A 17,000-nucleotide genomic window follows, 5' to 3' on the forward strand; every position below is an offset into this window, starting at 1 on the left:
AAAACTGAAATACTTTGGCCACATAATGAGAAGACAGGACAGCCTGGAGAAGGTGCTGATGCTAGGGAGAGTGGAGGGCAAAAGGAAGAGGGGCCGACCAAGGGCAAGGTGGATGGATATTCTAGAGGTGACGGACTCGTCCCTGAAGGAGCTGGGGGTGTTGACGACCGACGGGAAGCTCTGGCGAGGGCTGATCCGTGAGGTCACGAAGAGTCGGAAGCGACTGAACGAATAAACAACAAAAAAAATATTTCAGTTTTATCGTAAACTGCCCTGAGTCGCTCTTTGAGTGAGATGGGCGGGGATGAAATTTGAAATATAAATAAATAAAATTACCAGAAGCAATTCTGATTTCAGAATCAGGTACCCAGAAAAGCCATCGCTTCCCCTCTTTTTTTCCTTCAGGGAGACGCCTGGGGTGAAGACGCTGGGAGCTGCAGAGAGTTGCAAGTGTTGTTTTTTTTCCTTTCTATTTCTGTGTTTGAGTTCCTAGAAGTTCACAAGATGCAGTGCTCAAATTGCAATGGGAAGGGGACCAGCAGGTAAGGCTGAAATCCAGGTGCTGATGCCTCCCTCCCCTTTGAAGCAAATGTTGCTCTGCCTTGTAGCTTTTGTGGAGAATGGGGCTACCCTGTCTATTGGTTGTCCGAACTAGAGTCCCGTTGCAGCCGAAGGATCCTCCCGATCAGTCAGAAGAGGCTGAATCTGCTTCTAGAATGAACTCCTTTTCTGGACTTACAAAAGACACTGAATCACAAACTCAGGGGTTTGTTTAGCACCCTTGGACCCCCAGGCCCCACACTGAGCTGAAAAGCAGCCAAGCTTTGCATGTTGCAGGAATGCGGCTGCTGTTTGTAAGTGCTATATGTGGTGTGTGAACATTGCAATTGAGGAGCACAATCGGGGGCGGGGTTTCCACATAGCCTTAGGACAAATCTGCACCTACAGCTTCTTGGTTTTGCCAGTCCCTGCGATTCTCTCTTCGTCGACCCCATCAGCGTTCTCACAAAAATACGGGCCCGATTGTAAAACGCAGGGAAGCAGCCCCCAGCCCTGAAATCAACCCTGAGTGGGAAGATCTTCAACTCCCACCTGGACAGGTTTATGTGCAAGGATCACAACCATTGTGTGTACCACACTGACTGCAGAGAAGCTGCTTAAGTATATATTGTAGGATAATGATGGAGTACGTGTGTTTGTGTGTAAAGAGTTACAGTATCTGAAAGAACCATCACTCTCTTGGCCTTTTAAACAACCCTGTCTAAACTTGTGCCTTCTGAATGCTTAGGGCTATCTCCCATCATTCCCCCCCAACCCCCTCCTTTGCAAGATTTGTGAGTTACCAAGTTGAATGCAAGCCAATATATACACATTAATGTTTTGGTCACTTGGTAACTTGAGATATCACTTCCCACCCGCAAAGTTGTTGCAGCCACCACAGGCATGCAATCCACAGAGATGAAGGCCATACTGGCCATGAATTCTGGGAATGGCAGTTCCCCCCCTCCCCCATCTGGAAGGCAACAACCTGGAGGTGGACAGTTGTTGGTGCCCCCAACAGAGAGCAATTCTGTTTTTTTAATGGTTGATGATATACAAAATTACCTCTTTTTTCCCATTCTATTTTTTTTATTTAAATTAAAAAACATATCCAGACATATCCATTGAAAAACAGCTCAAAACCACTGTTGAACAACCTGCCAGCCAAATACAACAGTAACACGAGGTCTCTTGGTGGGGTCCCATCATATATTCAGCTGTTTCCAGAAAACCCTTCAAGATAGGATGACACACGGGTTAACTTGGGGACTGGGACTGTAAGTGCAACCACCTTATTCGAAACACTGTTCCATTGTCCTCTTGCCCCAAAGCTTAGTGTGACCATGGGCTGTCTTCCAGCCACACCCAACAATTATTTGAGGCCCAGGGTGCATGAGATGCTATCATACCATGCGGGGACAGGCTGACTTTCTTGGCCAAAGGAAAGAAACAGGGATGGGGGAGGGAGGGGAGGCCCTGAACTTGCTATCCTAACAGGAAGTAGTGGATGTTAGAGAGAGATTTTTCTCCCCTCCTGCTACAGACCTTAAGCGACCTGGATTTGGAGGCAAGACGGACAGCTAATTCTAACACCATTAAGCTGAAGCAGGCAGGCTGTATAGCTGTAAGATGACTGCTGTTTTTCAAAGCGAAGAGACACCCTTGGCTAAACACCCTCCCTTTCCATGCTTGGATGCTTTCAGCGAGGCAGCGCTTCCTTCCTGCCTAACTCAGGCATTTTTCTGCAGCGGGGGAGTTAATCTAGCATTTGGTCCCTATATTTACCGTTATTATATACCAGCAATTAATTTAAAAGCCTCCTCCCGCTGTATCTCAGTGCAATACCCCAACAGTCCTACAAGTGGGAAGAAGTCTGTCTGAAGAACTAGGACCTGCCCAAAGAGATGGTCTTCAAAGCTGAGTGGGGCTTTTTCAAAAAAACGTCCACCCAAAGCTCTGGGGTTGTCAATAAACCAGAGGACATGTTCATCTGTTTCTCAGAGCAAGTGAAAGCCTCACTGGTGTGACTGTAAATCTGTGTCTGGTGGTCATTCTGCCCAGCAAATGCCAGTTTGCTGGAAAAACTCGGAGAACTTCATCCTTCAAACAGCTGTTTCAGGGACCTCACTGTCTGACCTTGCTCACTTCACTGTCTGGCTCCTGACTGTTCCTCCTTTGTTTTTCTCTTCTGACTGAAGGCTGGCTTGTGTGGTTAATCTGGAGAAAACAGGGAACGGTTCCAGAAGGAAAATCATGGCAAGGGTGCCCTTTGCCACCACCGCTTCCCACTACAACCTTGAGTAATGGAGGCCCAAGTCTACCTACGGCTTCAGGTTCAAAATGCAAAGGAACCTTTGAGCAGGAAAAACTACCTAGAAACTGCAGAGATCTGACTGGGGGGAATCTGCTTCTCTGTGTTCTGAAAAACAGCGAATACCAATGGCAGGTCATATGCTTTCCCATGTAAAGGAGACCTTTCTTCATGTGGCATGGAAGCCCCAGGAGACTTGGAGCCACAGCTGGCCGGCGACACCAAACCCAAGTTGCAAAACAAAAGAAGAACCATTTGGCACACTCAGCAATTACGGCAAGGATGGGAACAGGAGGGAAGGAAGAGGAAGAAAATACAACTTCTTGCTTCTGGTTCCCACCCAGGTTGGTGGATGAAACAGCCTCACCGCTGCACGCACAGAAGTCAAAACATGATGAAATGAATGCTGGCCTACATTGCACTCCACCGCACTGCCAACCCTGCAATTACATCAGGCATGGAGAGAATCCTCTGCAGTTGCTGCTGTTTTGCTTCCAACTTAAGAGGTTGGGTGGCATCTGGACAGTAATTGATCACGTGGGAAGGGGTTTCTTCCCCCCTCCTTTTCAGATATAATTTTACCCTCCTTCTTCCCCACATAAGCCCCCCACCAGAGTCCGACAAGAGGGATGAGAGATGAAGCAGAGGGGGCTCCTGTGCTAAAGAACCCACAATCCACAATCCACAATCATTTTTTCTTGATTTCAGAGTAAATGGTGCCACTGTCCAAAGGCCGGGTGAGTCCTGAGGCCAGCTGAGAAGTGTTATTAGTGCTGAAAGCTAATGTTGAATATTGTATGTCTTCTTCACCCTGTAAAAGTGGAGGAAGGAGGGAAGAGGAAGACACAGGGAGGTTAGAAAACAAAGACAACGCTTGGGGTGGGGAATCTGTGTGGAACTGACCCCTTCCTGAATTTTCAGTTCTCCCTAAAGAAAGAAACAGGAAACAGGAATAGCAGCAACAACACAACATGCATCTTGGACAGATACCAAAAAAGCATGCAAATGTTAGTCCAGCATTTCTCAGTCACAGCAAACCTGTTCCCCACTTCCAGTGATTCAACAACGAGCCTAAAAGCAGTGGAATATTCAGGAAGCAACAGGAACTCATTTTTAAATATGCATTTTTTTAAATTCTTCAAGATATTATTTAAATACTCACGCTTTTCCATTTTAATTCCTTTTGTATCTTGCCCCTATTTTGCCTGGAGATATTATGGTTTCTCTTCTGCTGGTCTAACTCTTGGGCATGATCACCCCCAACATTTGTGCCCAAAGGGCCAGTTAAAGGCACAGGAGCAGAGCTATGAAAACAAGGTGGCAACCTTTGCTGCATTTGAAGAGGCCCCAAAAAATGGCACTAGAAACATCTGCATACAGGCTTTTTCAACAGGAAATTCTTAAGAATCGACAAGGATTTCATTTCAGAGCTGTACCTGGTTTTCTTAAAATTCTTCTTGTGGCAAACAACGGACTGTTCTATAGAACTATTTAACTTACCCAAACTTACCCAGGAGTAAAAACGCTGTTGCTGGGGCACTCCGATTGTCTGTACTGGCACTATACGTTACTCACCTTGTGGATAGCCACCCAGACACCTGAGTCTTTAGAATCCATTACAGTTATGAGGACCCAGGGGGTGATGATGCTGACGACGATGACAGATGGAGGGACTAAGGTGGTCCACCCTAACATTCTAGGGTTCTTCCCCATTCCTCCCCTTCCCACCCTAATATTCTAGGATGATGATGATGATGATGATGATGATGCACATTAGTAGCAACTTGGTCGATAGAATACAGCAAGTTGTTATTTGGGGGATTTTTTTTAGCTTTTAAATAGCTTGGGAATATGTATGACTACTTGCCAAGGTCTGCAGGACAAACTGCTATGAAAGAAAAGTGGGATTAATGAAGTAGTTGGCCATCCTTAAGTAGGCCCTTTGTCTTTCCCAACACTGAAAATGGACTCTGGTTAGACCCCAACATTTCCAGCCGTCTGTCTTCCAACCGGACCTTGTTTCCCCCTTTGGAATCTGGATACGTTAGAAATGATAAGCATTCCGTTCTTACCGGTTTGGACTTGGTGTCAGTGGCCTGGTCTGAAATGACAGAGACAGACAGGACAGAGAGAAAGAATCAGGGAGCAAACAAGTCTGTATCCAAGCCCCCAAGAGCCACACACACAGCACGGAACAACCCCACGCGTAGCTTGCAAACAAATGGCTGAGACCACGCATGCTGGGAGGAAGTCCCTCTTGATGAACGGAAGTGGCAGGGCATGGAGAAAACACCAAGGTTCTTCTCTTGACACCAAGCTTCCCAAGCTTCCCTTGGCCTTGAAATACAGTAACAGAAAGCTAGATCGTGGGTGCAGATTTCTCTCCCCAACCAAAGCCCAGGGAAGGAAGAGCCAAGATGGTCAAAGTTCCCTCCTGTGGAGTTCTTGGTGCTCTCTGAGCGTGGTTGTTTGCGTGCAGAGTTGGGTCATGAAACGTCGGCAAGCAGGCCACCAAGCTGAGAGAGCACCAAGAGCTCCACAGTTCGATCCCGAGCTACAGAGATCCTCTTCTATTGAACGTTCCCTCCATATGAAGCAACGTCCAGGTCCAGGTCTCCCATGGTGTCGTGTGAGGAAAAAAGGACCACTGTCGGTCTGACAAAGGGGGCTGGGGATTTCTCAGGCAGGGCCCTTTTCACATCTCTTCCTCTCTCTCCCCTGCTTCAACCCACCTACCCTCCCTTCCCTTCCTACCTGAGTGAGGCTCCGGAGCATCCAGGCCAATGCAGGGGCAGAGAAAGGAAGCCAACGGCTCCCCCCTCCCCACGTGCATTCTTAATGTTGATACCCATGTAGTGGAAGCACCACAGAGTGGAAGGGCCATTTCCCAGAGAGACTGTCCTGCCCAATCTCACCATCTCTGGTGAGCTGTGGGTTTTTCCCCCCCTACTCCCATGCAAGCTGTCATGTAGTGCAGCAGCAGAAATCCCAGAAGATGATACCGACTTTTTGGGGAATGGGGCAAGAGGGGGAACAACAGAATGACAGGGGAGAGGAAGAGAGCTGAACTCCACCCAGAGCAGTAGCTTCCTTTTTTCCCGGAACCGAGATGCCAGCAGCAAGGTCAGGGAAAGGTTCTCCAACGAGGCCCTTGGAAATGCAAGCTGGAGCAGTGGTGAAAAAGTCCTCCCCCTACCTGAAGACCGTGCGGGAGTTTCCCAGGATGCATCTCGGCTGTGGATGAAGAAACCTGCTCTCCTATGCTCTGCCTCTAAAGAGTGCAGGAAAATGTCCTCCACCTTTTCTCCAGCTTTAAAGGAAGTGACTTTATAGAGACTCCCCCAAATCACGGGGCAGCGTGTTGGTGGTGGGGACTGCATCACAAATACAGGCATGCATCACACAGGCCCCGGCCCAGCCCAGAGGGCTGATACTTACTGTGGCCGGGCGCTGAGGGTATGTTTCCATTGGATGAGTGCTGTTCCGTCCTCCTAGATAAATAGCAGACACTGTGTGATCCCAAACGAATCCGGGATCTCTTTCTCAACACAGCCAGCAAATTATTTTTGGTCCTGCACTACCAACCATTCTCTGAAATCAAACATGCGCTTGTCCTTCCCTCCTGTGTATCTGGCCAGAGACAGCACCCATCCTTTTCAAGTTTTCTACATTTACGGGAACTGGGCCTGCAGAGTGTGCGCCTGTAAAACAAACTATTCTGCATGACCCAAAACATTGGCATCTGTGTGGGGAGGGGTCAAAAAAATCAAGATGGCAGATGTTGGGTCGCGATGCAAGCCCCCTGCTTTGGTATGCGTGCGTGAGCCTGTCTCTGCCATCTTGCCATTGACGCTGCTGCCCAGAGAATTCAGGCACAGAGGTTAAGGCCCACGCCCACAATTCACACCTGATCAGGCCAGTATGCTTCTTGTGGGCAGTAACTAATAGAGGAAGGCCAATTTTTCAGAGGGGCTTCTTTGACGTTGCTTTGAAACTCAAACCCCGACACATACCCATCAGCCTGTTCAAAATGTGGAAAAGGAGGCGCATGAAAAGAAGTATATTCTTCCAACTTGGTTTTACTGATGGACTCTAAAGAAGGGGTGAATCAAATGCTGTTCCAAACTTTAGGGGAAGCAAAGGGAGAGGATTTTTCACTTGTTGAGCCTGTGAAGATGGAATTATAGCCAGATTAACAGATGGGAATGATATATAAGCGACACATATATCGGATGGCCATGTTGGCTGGAAATTCTAGTCCCACTTTGGTGCCCTCCAGATGTGCTGTGACTCTGATTCCCAGAATTCCCAGCCCCTGCAGCCAGTCCTAACGTATCTGCGTGGCTGATGATGGGTATGAGTAGGAAGTTTGGTCTCTGTTTCCCTGCTAATACGCCAAATTGTCATGTTGGCACCACCCATTATTTCAGCCCTAATTTGACCTTAAGCACTTTTTTCCCCTTATGATCTTTCCGACTACAAAGATTATAAAAGGATGACTGATAAATGACTATGCAAACCACCCTCCCTGCAAATCCAGTGTCTTAACATTTTATAATACTGTAGTTAAGACATCAACTTTTTTCTCTTTTTTTATAGAAGCTCTACTCCAGTCTTTCCCAAAGATGAATTGGGAACTCCCAGTATCCCCAGCCAGCATGACTGTTGGCTCAGCAAGGGGGATTATAGTTCCACATACCTGGAAGGTACCAGGAAGTGGAAGGTTGGTGTATCCAACTGACGTTATCCTGCTGTTCTGCCCATTTTATTCTGGTTTATTAGAGTTACTAGATTCAGTAACGGGTGCAAGATCTACAGTGATTTTGATACCAGCGAAGAGGTAGCTGCAGTGGCTGCTCTGTTGCCTAGTGAAGCATCCAGGATCCCATTTTGAATCTAGTAAGCCTTGCTGGAGTTGGTGTGCCTGCCATTTGGCCCCTCAGTGCTTCCAAAAGATGCGCACGGCAAGATTCCGACCCAGGATAAAGAGACAGGAAAGAATGTGGTCATTGGTGAGACAGTGCCAGCCAGCCCCCAAGAGTGCAAGTCCAAAGACAAGTGAAACTTGGTATGCAGAGCAGGAAGGACCTGGAGAAGCCAAGAAGATGGTGTATCCAACCCCGATTCAATGGGAGACTTACCAACAGGAAGCCTTGGTGAAGAGAAAGTACATGACACCCACACAAAGCACAGCTCCAGACACAGAACCAATGACAATCCCAGCAATGGTCCCAGCAGAGAGACCAGGTAGTCCTGAGCCCGATCCTGTCAGGAAAAAGAGAAGACACGTGAAGGCTGGACAGCAACCTTCAGATTGAAAGTTACCTCCCATGGGTTGAAAGTTATATCCCATTGATCTACCTCCCATTGAAAGTTACTTCCCTCAGATTGAAAATTACCTTCCATTGATTTACTCAACAAAATCAAGAGGTCCATGGCTATGGACCTCTTAATTCTGTTGAGTAAATCAATGGGAGGTAACTTTCAATGGAAGTCCTATTCTGTGCCCACTATCTTCTGACCCTGAAGCTAAGCTGGGAATTTAAATGGAGCTGTGGCTCTGACTTCTTTAAGAGCCATCTGAGGAACAGACATTTCTCGAGGAGGAGAAAGGATAATATCAAAAGCTCTGGGTGCTGCTGCGACCCCACACCCTAGAAACAACTTGTAGCCTCTGCTTCCAAACATTATTTAGTTTCTGAACATTGGCACACAAGGAGAAGTTGTGACACTGCAGGAGATAATGTGAGAATGATAGTTTTTGCCGTACGCACACAAAAAAATTCCAATGAACCTTTAGGGAAGGGGGAGGAGGAGTTGCTGTTGTTCCATATCTACCTCATATAAAAGTTGGGTTTACTGTCATTCTAGATCAGCCTTTCTCAATCTTTTGACCCTGGAGGAGCCCTTGAAATATTTTTCAGGCCTTGGGGACTCCCTGCACATTCAGGCTCAACGAGAGGCCAGATGTTACAAAATTATGACATTCGTTTCATGGGTAGGCCTGTCTATAGGCATTCACAGGGTTCCTAAACTGAAAATAAAGAATGAAACTGACCTCTTTCATGTGGAGTTGCCCAGATTTGAAATAATTTTTTAAATAAACCGTGACCTCCCAGGGAATCCCGAGTGACCTCTGGCGGAACCCGAGGGTGCCACGGAACCCTGGTTGAGAAACCCTGTTCTAGATTAACGAATTCATACCCTCTACATTGGTAGTGCTAAAGCATCACTATGAGGGTTTCCATGGGGCAAGTGAAAAAACACTTAATATCTCCCTTAACGTTATCCCCACAACAGCTGTCCTGTGAGGCAGGTCTGACTGAGAGAGGGACTGGCCCAAAGTCACCCAGCAAGTGTCCAGGATGAGGGTGGGCTTGAACCTGCTAGCACTAGTGAATTATCTTAGCCCTACCACTGCCACCACTCTGGCTCCTGATGGCAGATTTGTTCAAGGCGCAGCAAGAATGACCAACTCACAGAGAACCCCAAAGATGTAATATAAGAAGTGTGATATGCAGATGGTCGATCCACATTACCCCAAAAGACAACCTTCAAATGCCTTCTCAACCAATGTTCTCCCAGATAAATACACCACATAACCTCCAGTGGATGCTCCAATCCAAAACATTACTACCACACAGCACAAGGACCTATTTTTTGGAGAAAGCTGCCCCAACTTTTTCTTCAGCGGCAAAGTTAAACATCTTCATCAGGATTCTGGCATGCAGAGAATTAGCAGGTTAAGTTTTTCTATGCTGCAACACGTGGTGACAGAGGAGCCTTGTAAATCAGCTGACAAAAAACGCTAGACCACAATTTTACTTATCTTTTCTTATCTGCCCGTCTTTTCTTTAACTATCCTGCTGCGGTCGGCAAACGAGGTGGAAAATGCTGTTGCTCTCACAGTGTTTTGCTGCATTTCTACGCAGGGAATTTCTAGCAATTAATTTTTCCTAGCCAGGCACTGAATGTCTTTTCTGCTCGTTTGCCCCCTAAATGCAATTCCTTGTCAACCGTGATGGCCAAGTGAGGGTTTGAATGGCAAAGTGTGAACGCACAATTTTTTTTAAGGCAGTGAAATACAAAGAACAAAAATAGTACTTCAGTAATATTGCAATAAAGAAACTACATGCATTACAGGAGGAGTCTGGTAGCATCTTTTCTGATTCATTTTTTAAAAAACATTTTATTAGTTTTAAAAGGCTTTTTGACTTTTATTGAAAATTGTTAGCTGGAAACGGTGGTACCCGATTCTTTTGGATTTTTTAGCACTGTAGACTAACCCTCTTCTCCTCCTATAATACATACATTACAGCGATTAAAATGTGCTGAACATAAGGGAGGAAAACAATTAAGGAGAAAATAAAACATAAAACTTAAAACCCACATGATACCAATATAAAATTAATTCAGTCCTGAAACCTCTTAAATCTAGACCAGTGTTTCTCAACCTTGGCAACTTCAACTCCCAGAATTCCCCAGCCAGCCATGAAGTCCCCCTATCTTAAATTTGCTAAGATTGAGAAAACACTGATCTAGACCATATAGAAACATACAGCTCCATCTTCCAATTTTCAGACTACAAACACCTTTCAACCCTTGACACATCATTTGAATCCATTCCATAGTGTCAGGAGAATAATTTTCTTTTCCCCTCCATAAACCAATTCTCTCTGCTGAGCCCTGTACATCTGCATCAAGGGGTCTGTTCAGACAGTTAGTTGTATTTAGTTCATCACACCGTAATCCACAAAGACAGAGGATAAAAGCCTGGAGAGGCCTCCCCCTGGCACCATGCTCGTTGCATTCTTCCCAGAATAATCGCCAGCCCTGGATAATCTGACCCAAGAGGAATGAGAAGACTTCAAAAATAGGAGGAACGAGAAAAGAACCATGGAAGGGTGGTCCATCCCGAGAAATCACAATCTCACCTGTCAGCTTCACATAGAGAGAGGCTGAAGCGTTATGGTGGGTGAAGGAGTTTCTAGCTTGGCACATGTAACTCCCTTCATCTTCCCAGGTCTCCAAGCGAACACTGAGAGTGTCCTCTGTCCCATTCTTAGCCGTGGTATTGAAGAACCACTCAAACTCCGCTGGTGGCACGGAGTCCGCAGTACAGAGCAGAACCAACGTGGAACCCAGTGGTTGAACTATGGTTCCTGACTGGTTCAGCTTAGCAGCCGTGGGCCCGTCTAGAAAGGAAAGGAGGTAGAATAAGGGCAAAGGGGTGGAAGAAAGGGAGGCCCAGCTGGTAAGCATGGGGGATGTACCCCACCCCATGGACCAGCAAGACATTCAGGCACCCTTGGGGTGAGGAATAGGGCTTAGCATGGACCAGGGTTCCCTGTGGTGCAGTTCCAAAGATGATTTTCAGTGGTGGGGCTCAATCTCGGGACCTGAGAAGGTCACCTTGAATCTCTGCAGAGCATCCTTCCCTCCTTGCAATGTCTCCTTCACTATCTTTCTTCCAAGAGGGTTTGGGGCAAGGGGCTCATCGCCTCTTGGCAACTGAGCATCCCCATATTTTTCATTTTGGAGATGGGAAAAAAGCCTTGTTGCCACATCTCCAGAGAGAAGCAGGAGGAAAGGCCCCGTCGAAGCGGGGTTACTTACATGCCATTGTAATTGTTCTGGGGTTGCTCGTGGCGCTGCTGACAGGGTTGCTGGCCATACAAGTATAGTTCCCTGCATCCTCTGGGGCAAATTTAAGCAGAGTGAGGGTTCGGTTCTGATCGGAAAGCCGTGCCTTAGCTGGGACAGGTCTACCATCCTTGGACCAGGTGACGGTGACTCTGGTGCTACTGGAGGTGTTACAGCTCAGTGTGACAGTTCCGTTTTCGGCCACAAGAAATGCCGAAGACCACAGGTCTGGGTTTGAGAGTTTTTCTGCACACAAAACACAACAAGGGTCACCCTCCTGGGTACTCACGGCCTCCGACACTTGGCCATCCAGCAAAGCCATCATCTAGGAATGCCAGGGTTGGGAGGTTTTGAGACCCTCTGCTCTGTTGGGAGGAAACTTACAAAGATTCAGCTGCCTCAAAAGGTGGGTACATTATCTTACTCCCCTCCCCTTTGAGCCAACATGGCTGGCAGACAGAGTCAGGGAGATGGTTAGCACCAACAACTCTGCTGAGAAGTCTCTCCACGAATCCTAGATGAAGGTCCATTTCTACGGAACCAGCAAGCCGTGTGCCAAGAAGATACACAGCTGAGAATGACTGACGCATGCTGTATGCTTTGAAACAAACAATTAACTGGAATCATTAGCACGAGTTTTCAGGCTGTTATGAGAAGATAGTACTTTAATTGCTGCCTTTTTACTTGTGTTCAATTTATCGGGCTGGGCATTCTCTAAGACAGTGTTTCTCATCCTCGGCCACTTTAAGATATGCGGATATGTGCCCACTGTGATTCACTTAACGACCGCCACACAAAAGGTCGTAAAATTGGGTCAGTCTCTCTTAATGACCGCTTTGCTTAGCAACCAAAATTCTGGTCCCAATTGTGGCCATTAAGTGAGAACTACCTGTATAATATCTGGGGGGTGATGGACTTAGACCTATTGGTTGTGAACTTTGCATTTAAATTACATTGTGTACAGGTGAGCTCTCTGATGTTCATACTCTGATCATACTCTGACCTTTCGTCCCTTTCCTGCCAGGCACCTTAGATTTTAGATTCCACATTTGATTGAGAATTTTAAAAGCCAAAACTGCTGTTTTTAAATTCCATTTTATTCTGTTTTCCCATTCCCTGCTTTCTAACTTTTGCTGGGTGTTTCATTTGTTTTGAGAAACGATCCAAAGCCTTTTTGCTACTGCGAGAAGACAATGGAGCAACACATAAATAATAAATGGGGAGCTCTTGTTTTCTTAAAGAGCTGAACAGATTCAAAATACTCATAAAAGAAGGAAGTCTGAGAGAAGGAAAAGTGATTAAAACAGGCCTTGGGAACTGTTGTTAGAGAAGTTGGTGAGAAAAAAATATCACTCTTTTTAGAGAATTCCCCTGCATGGAAGACATGTCTTTTCTCAAACAGCAGCTTTACTTTTAGTGTTGAAATCAAGCACCCTTCATCGTTTTTTCCGCTTAACAATTATACCAAGGATTGACATCAGACTGGTTTTTGTAAGCTGGGGATGAGATGGTTCCTGTGATCAGTATAGTATGGAGGGCTTGCCAAAGTGAATTGCTGCCAACTTCAGAAGCCATAACACACAGCAGAAAATTAAAAAAATGAGGGAGGGCAAAGAACGATTGGAGCAGGATTGAGAAGCCATGCAAACATTGCACACAATGGATACCATCCAGACATGCGTCAGCCAGGATGTCCCCCAGGTGGCTGCAGAAAGCATCATGCTATGCCCTATTTTGGCAATTGAATTTCATGGGGCCAATGAGGAAAAAAACAAAACAAAACAAAACAAAACAAGAAAGCCAAAAATATAAATTGCAGTGTTGGTTACCATATTATTCGGGATGCACTGTTTCGTTTGTGTGTGTGTTGAAGTAAAGATATTGATGAAAATGTTAGGACGCTGGGACAGCATGGGGTGAAGCACAGCTGAAAGGGCGGAGCAGGTCAGCCTCAAAACAAAGGAACGGTTTACAAATGCCAGGAAAGAAAGTGATCATTCAAACCCCAGGAGAAATCAATTTTGCAGCTCATCACTCTCATTAGCTTCTCCCTTCCGTTCTAATTTGCTGTTTAGCTTCTCTTGCCAAGAAGCAATCTCATGATGGTACAAAGTCCTAGACCGTGTGTTATAATATCACCAGGGATAACAGAAAACACCAGCACCAGTCCAGTAGAAACCTCCCAAAGGCTGGTGGAAACCAGAGCTGGATCTGCAGGAAAGATTTTCTAGACCCAGGTAGATTCTGTGGTCCATTAGCTGGGAACTAGCCATGATGGGCATTCATATAGGCTACTGGAGGTGCTCTGAACACGAGTTTATAATCAGGGCTCTGCAGATTATAGGTTTTAACTCTCCCCCTTCAGGCAATCTGAATTCTCCACCGATCTGTCCTCCTCACCTCTATTTTGTTATTAATCCAAGTCTCCCCAATTCCTCTCATTTCTATGCAGCTTCTTGCTATTTATATTTTGCAAATATTGTTTTCCTGGTACATCAGGGCAGGCTGTTAGAAATGTTATTGATCTCCCTCTCTGTTCCCTCAGCTTGGCATAAGGACTAGACATTTTTAGGATGGGCTCTGAATGAAAGCCAAAAGTCTCAGGAAGCTGGCCCCTCTATGCCTTACTGTGTTTCCCTTCCTACAGACCTCTTAACCAGGGACAATTATGGTTCCCTTCTTACATGGGGTTGGTCATTCTTGTAGCTCAGTTCTTGCAAACGTGGACAAGAGCTACACATCCGTAACTCCTACACTCTAAATGCTTTTGCAGGAGAAGTAGTCCAGCTATACTGGTGTAAAACTGCCCCATGGGCACTTCCTAAAGGGCCACTCAACGCTTGCAAGAGGATTCTGCTGGCAATCCAACAAAAAAAAAAATTCAACTCCACAACCTTAGCTCCTTAGCCAGTCTTTTCCTTATTGATTTGGATCTTTTCAAATCAAACTCTGTTATTAGTCTAATTCTCTAGGTCATGGGTGTCCTGAACGAACTCACTCCTCTGCAGGTGCAACATTTCAGCAGGAAACTTACTGCATCATGAAAAGATCCTTCAGAATCCAAACTTTGCAGAACACAAAGTAGAAGATGATGAAGCCAACACCACCAACCTAGCCGATGGCTAAGCCGTTGTTTCACAAAAGAAACGAGCTACTGAAATTGCTTCACCATGCAAATATTTCTTAAGGCGGGACTGACAGATGGCTCCTTCTCTATTTTTCTGACAGTGCCATAGTCTTCCATCTCTGTTACAAAGCAGCCTTGGATATCAGTGCCAAAATCTTCTCTTGCAATAGCAATCAAGTATCTTATTGATATTTTATCAGTCTTTGCCTGGTAAAAAAAACTGCAATAATTCTGCAAGGTTTTAGCCAGGGCCCTTTTCTACTTCGGCTGTCTAAGATTTTTCAAAGACATACAGATGTGGGATCAAATATGTGCCTGGTCTGGAGGCCTCCCTTATTATTTTTGTCCAACTCTGCATTTCAAGTAATGTCTGGTAATAAGATCTCTCATCGTTTCTTCTGGGTCTCTGAACATGGGCACTGGGTGGGAATTCATATGGTGGAACATCTACCAGCCTAGCCTGCAATAGCCCATCATGACAAAAATAAAAATAAAGGCACTTACCAAAGAGGGCTTGGCTGCAGGAGGGTTTGCAGTGTAAGGTCAAAAAAGTCAAGATGGCAAAACTGGGGTTCGATCATACCCCTTCAACTGCCGTCTTGACTTTTTTGATCACCCCTTGTGGATCCCCTTGCCTGGCCCTTAAAACTAAAGAGTGATTTTAGTTTTTAGTTTCAATTTTAGGAAGTCTCTTTTGGTTAGAGATGTTAAAAGTTTCCCGCTAAAAGCCTGAAATGGCCGTCACAGGACTCTGATTCCAAACAGCTTTGAGTGAAAGGAAAGGACTGTCCATTAAAGTGGGCACCATTTGAAAGGGGAACACAGTCCAAGCATCTCCACAATACAGGAAGTGAAGCTGAGACACTGGAGAAATTGCATCAATGTCGAAAAAGTTCAACGGTCCTGACAGATGCATTGGACTGCATTCCCCTGCCAGTTCTATCATGGTTATCAGGTGCTCTCTGTGTTCATACAAAGACTGTCACTTTATGCCCAAATGAATAGAACACCAAGGAGCACTTTGTGGCATTTTTTCATTGTAATTATTAAAGCCACTGAAATAATAAAGTTGAATATTGGCCATTAATACCCACCAACTATGAATATAAACTTACTCTATTAATGCTTAACTGCCATTAAAACAACCTTGTTACCCTAAGGTAGTAATTTTGAAATGGATAAAAACAAAATAATATCCTTCTATGCAGGTCTTTTTGGAACAGCATCTTACCTTCATTCATTCTTTCCAATACTTTCCAGAACTAAGACTATTAGAAAAGGGGCAGAGGTTTGAGCAGACACAACCGTCAACCTTCAGAATTTTTCCAGTTATTACAGATAGAACATTCTAAATAAAGATGAACATCCCTAAAGCGATGAGCAGGTATCAGTCCTCATGGCTGCATTTCTAATGCTGTGGGTATTTGGCATTAAAATAATATTTATTTATTTATTTCTAGCCCACCCTTCTTCAGCAAAGGATCGTTACCTTGTCGTGGTGCTGGAGCTTGAGCACCTCAATGATGCCATGAGCTAAACCGTGAAGGGCCACCCAAGGCGGGAAGGTCATGACAGAGAGGTCAGACTAAATGCGATCCCTGGGGAAGGTAATGGCAACTCACCCCAGTATTCTTGCCGTGAAAACTAAATGGATCAGTACAACCAGAGATATGTCGGTATACCATCGGAAGATGAGACCCCCAGGTCGGAAGGTGGTCAAAATGCTACTGGGGAGGAACAGAGGATGAGTTCAACTAGCCCCAGACGTGATGACGCAGCTAGCTCAAAGCCGAAAGGACGGCTAGCAGTCGACGGTGTTGGTGGTGAACGGCGAATTCGATGTTCTAAGGATCAACACACCATTGGAACCTGGAATGTAAGATCTATGAGCCAGGGCAAATTGGATGTGGTTCTTGGTGAGATGTCAAGATTCAAGATAGACATTTTGGGCATCAGTGAACTGAAATGGACTGGAATGGGCCACTTCACATCAAATGACCACCAGATCTACTACTGTGGACAAGAGGACCACAGAAGAAATGGAGTAGCCTTCATAATTAATAGTCAAGTGGCTAAAGCAGTGCTTGGATACAATCCAAAAAATGATAGAATGATCTCAATTCGAATTCAGGGCAAGCCATCTAACATCACAATGATCCAAATATACGCCCCAACAACAAATGCTGAAGAAGCTGAAGTAGGCAGTTCTATGAGGATCTGCAGCACCTACTGGACAACACGCCTAAAAGAGACGTTATTTTCATCACAGGAGACTGGAATGCTAAGGTGGGCAGTCAAATGACACCTGGAATTACAGGTAAGCATGGCCTGGGAGAACAAAACGAAGCAGGACATAGGCTGATAGAATTTTGCCAAGAC

General features: G+C 45.6%; 1 protein-coding gene across 3 annotated transcripts in view; it reads right to left on the reverse strand.

Annotated features, from left to right (window-relative positions):
- Positions 1 to 1,215: 1,215 nt before the first annotated feature.
- Positions 1,216 to 17,000, reverse strand: part of LOC134503623 (carcinoembryonic antigen-related cell adhesion molecule 16-like) — a 37,013-nt gene continuing 21,228 nt past the window's right edge. Inside the window, exons 3-8 of one of the 3 annotated variants that reach the window (XM_063312478.1) lie at positions 11,468 to 11,740; positions 10,786 to 11,046; positions 7,993 to 8,116; positions 6,290 to 6,342; positions 4,924 to 4,952; positions 1,216 to 3,662 (exon numbers count right to left, since the gene is read on the reverse strand). In XM_063312478.1, coding sequence (XP_063168548.1) covers positions 3,540 to 3,662; positions 4,924 to 4,952; positions 6,290 to 6,342; positions 7,993 to 8,116; positions 10,786 to 11,046; positions 11,468 to 11,740 — 863 coding nt within the window. In that variant the 3' untranslated portion in view covers positions 1,216 to 3,539. The remainder of the gene's footprint in view (positions 3,663 to 4,923; positions 4,953 to 6,289; positions 6,343 to 7,992; positions 8,117 to 10,785; positions 11,047 to 11,467; positions 11,741 to 17,000) is intronic. The other 2 variants (XM_063312480.1, XM_063312479.1) reach the window with 2 other exon arrangements.

The sequence above is a fragment of the Candoia aspera genome, chromosome 10 (assembly GCF_035149785.1).
Source record: "Candoia aspera isolate rCanAsp1 chromosome 10, rCanAsp1.hap2, whole genome shotgun sequence".
Taxonomy (NCBI): Eukaryota; Metazoa; Chordata; class Lepidosauria; order Squamata; family Boidae; genus Candoia; species Candoia aspera.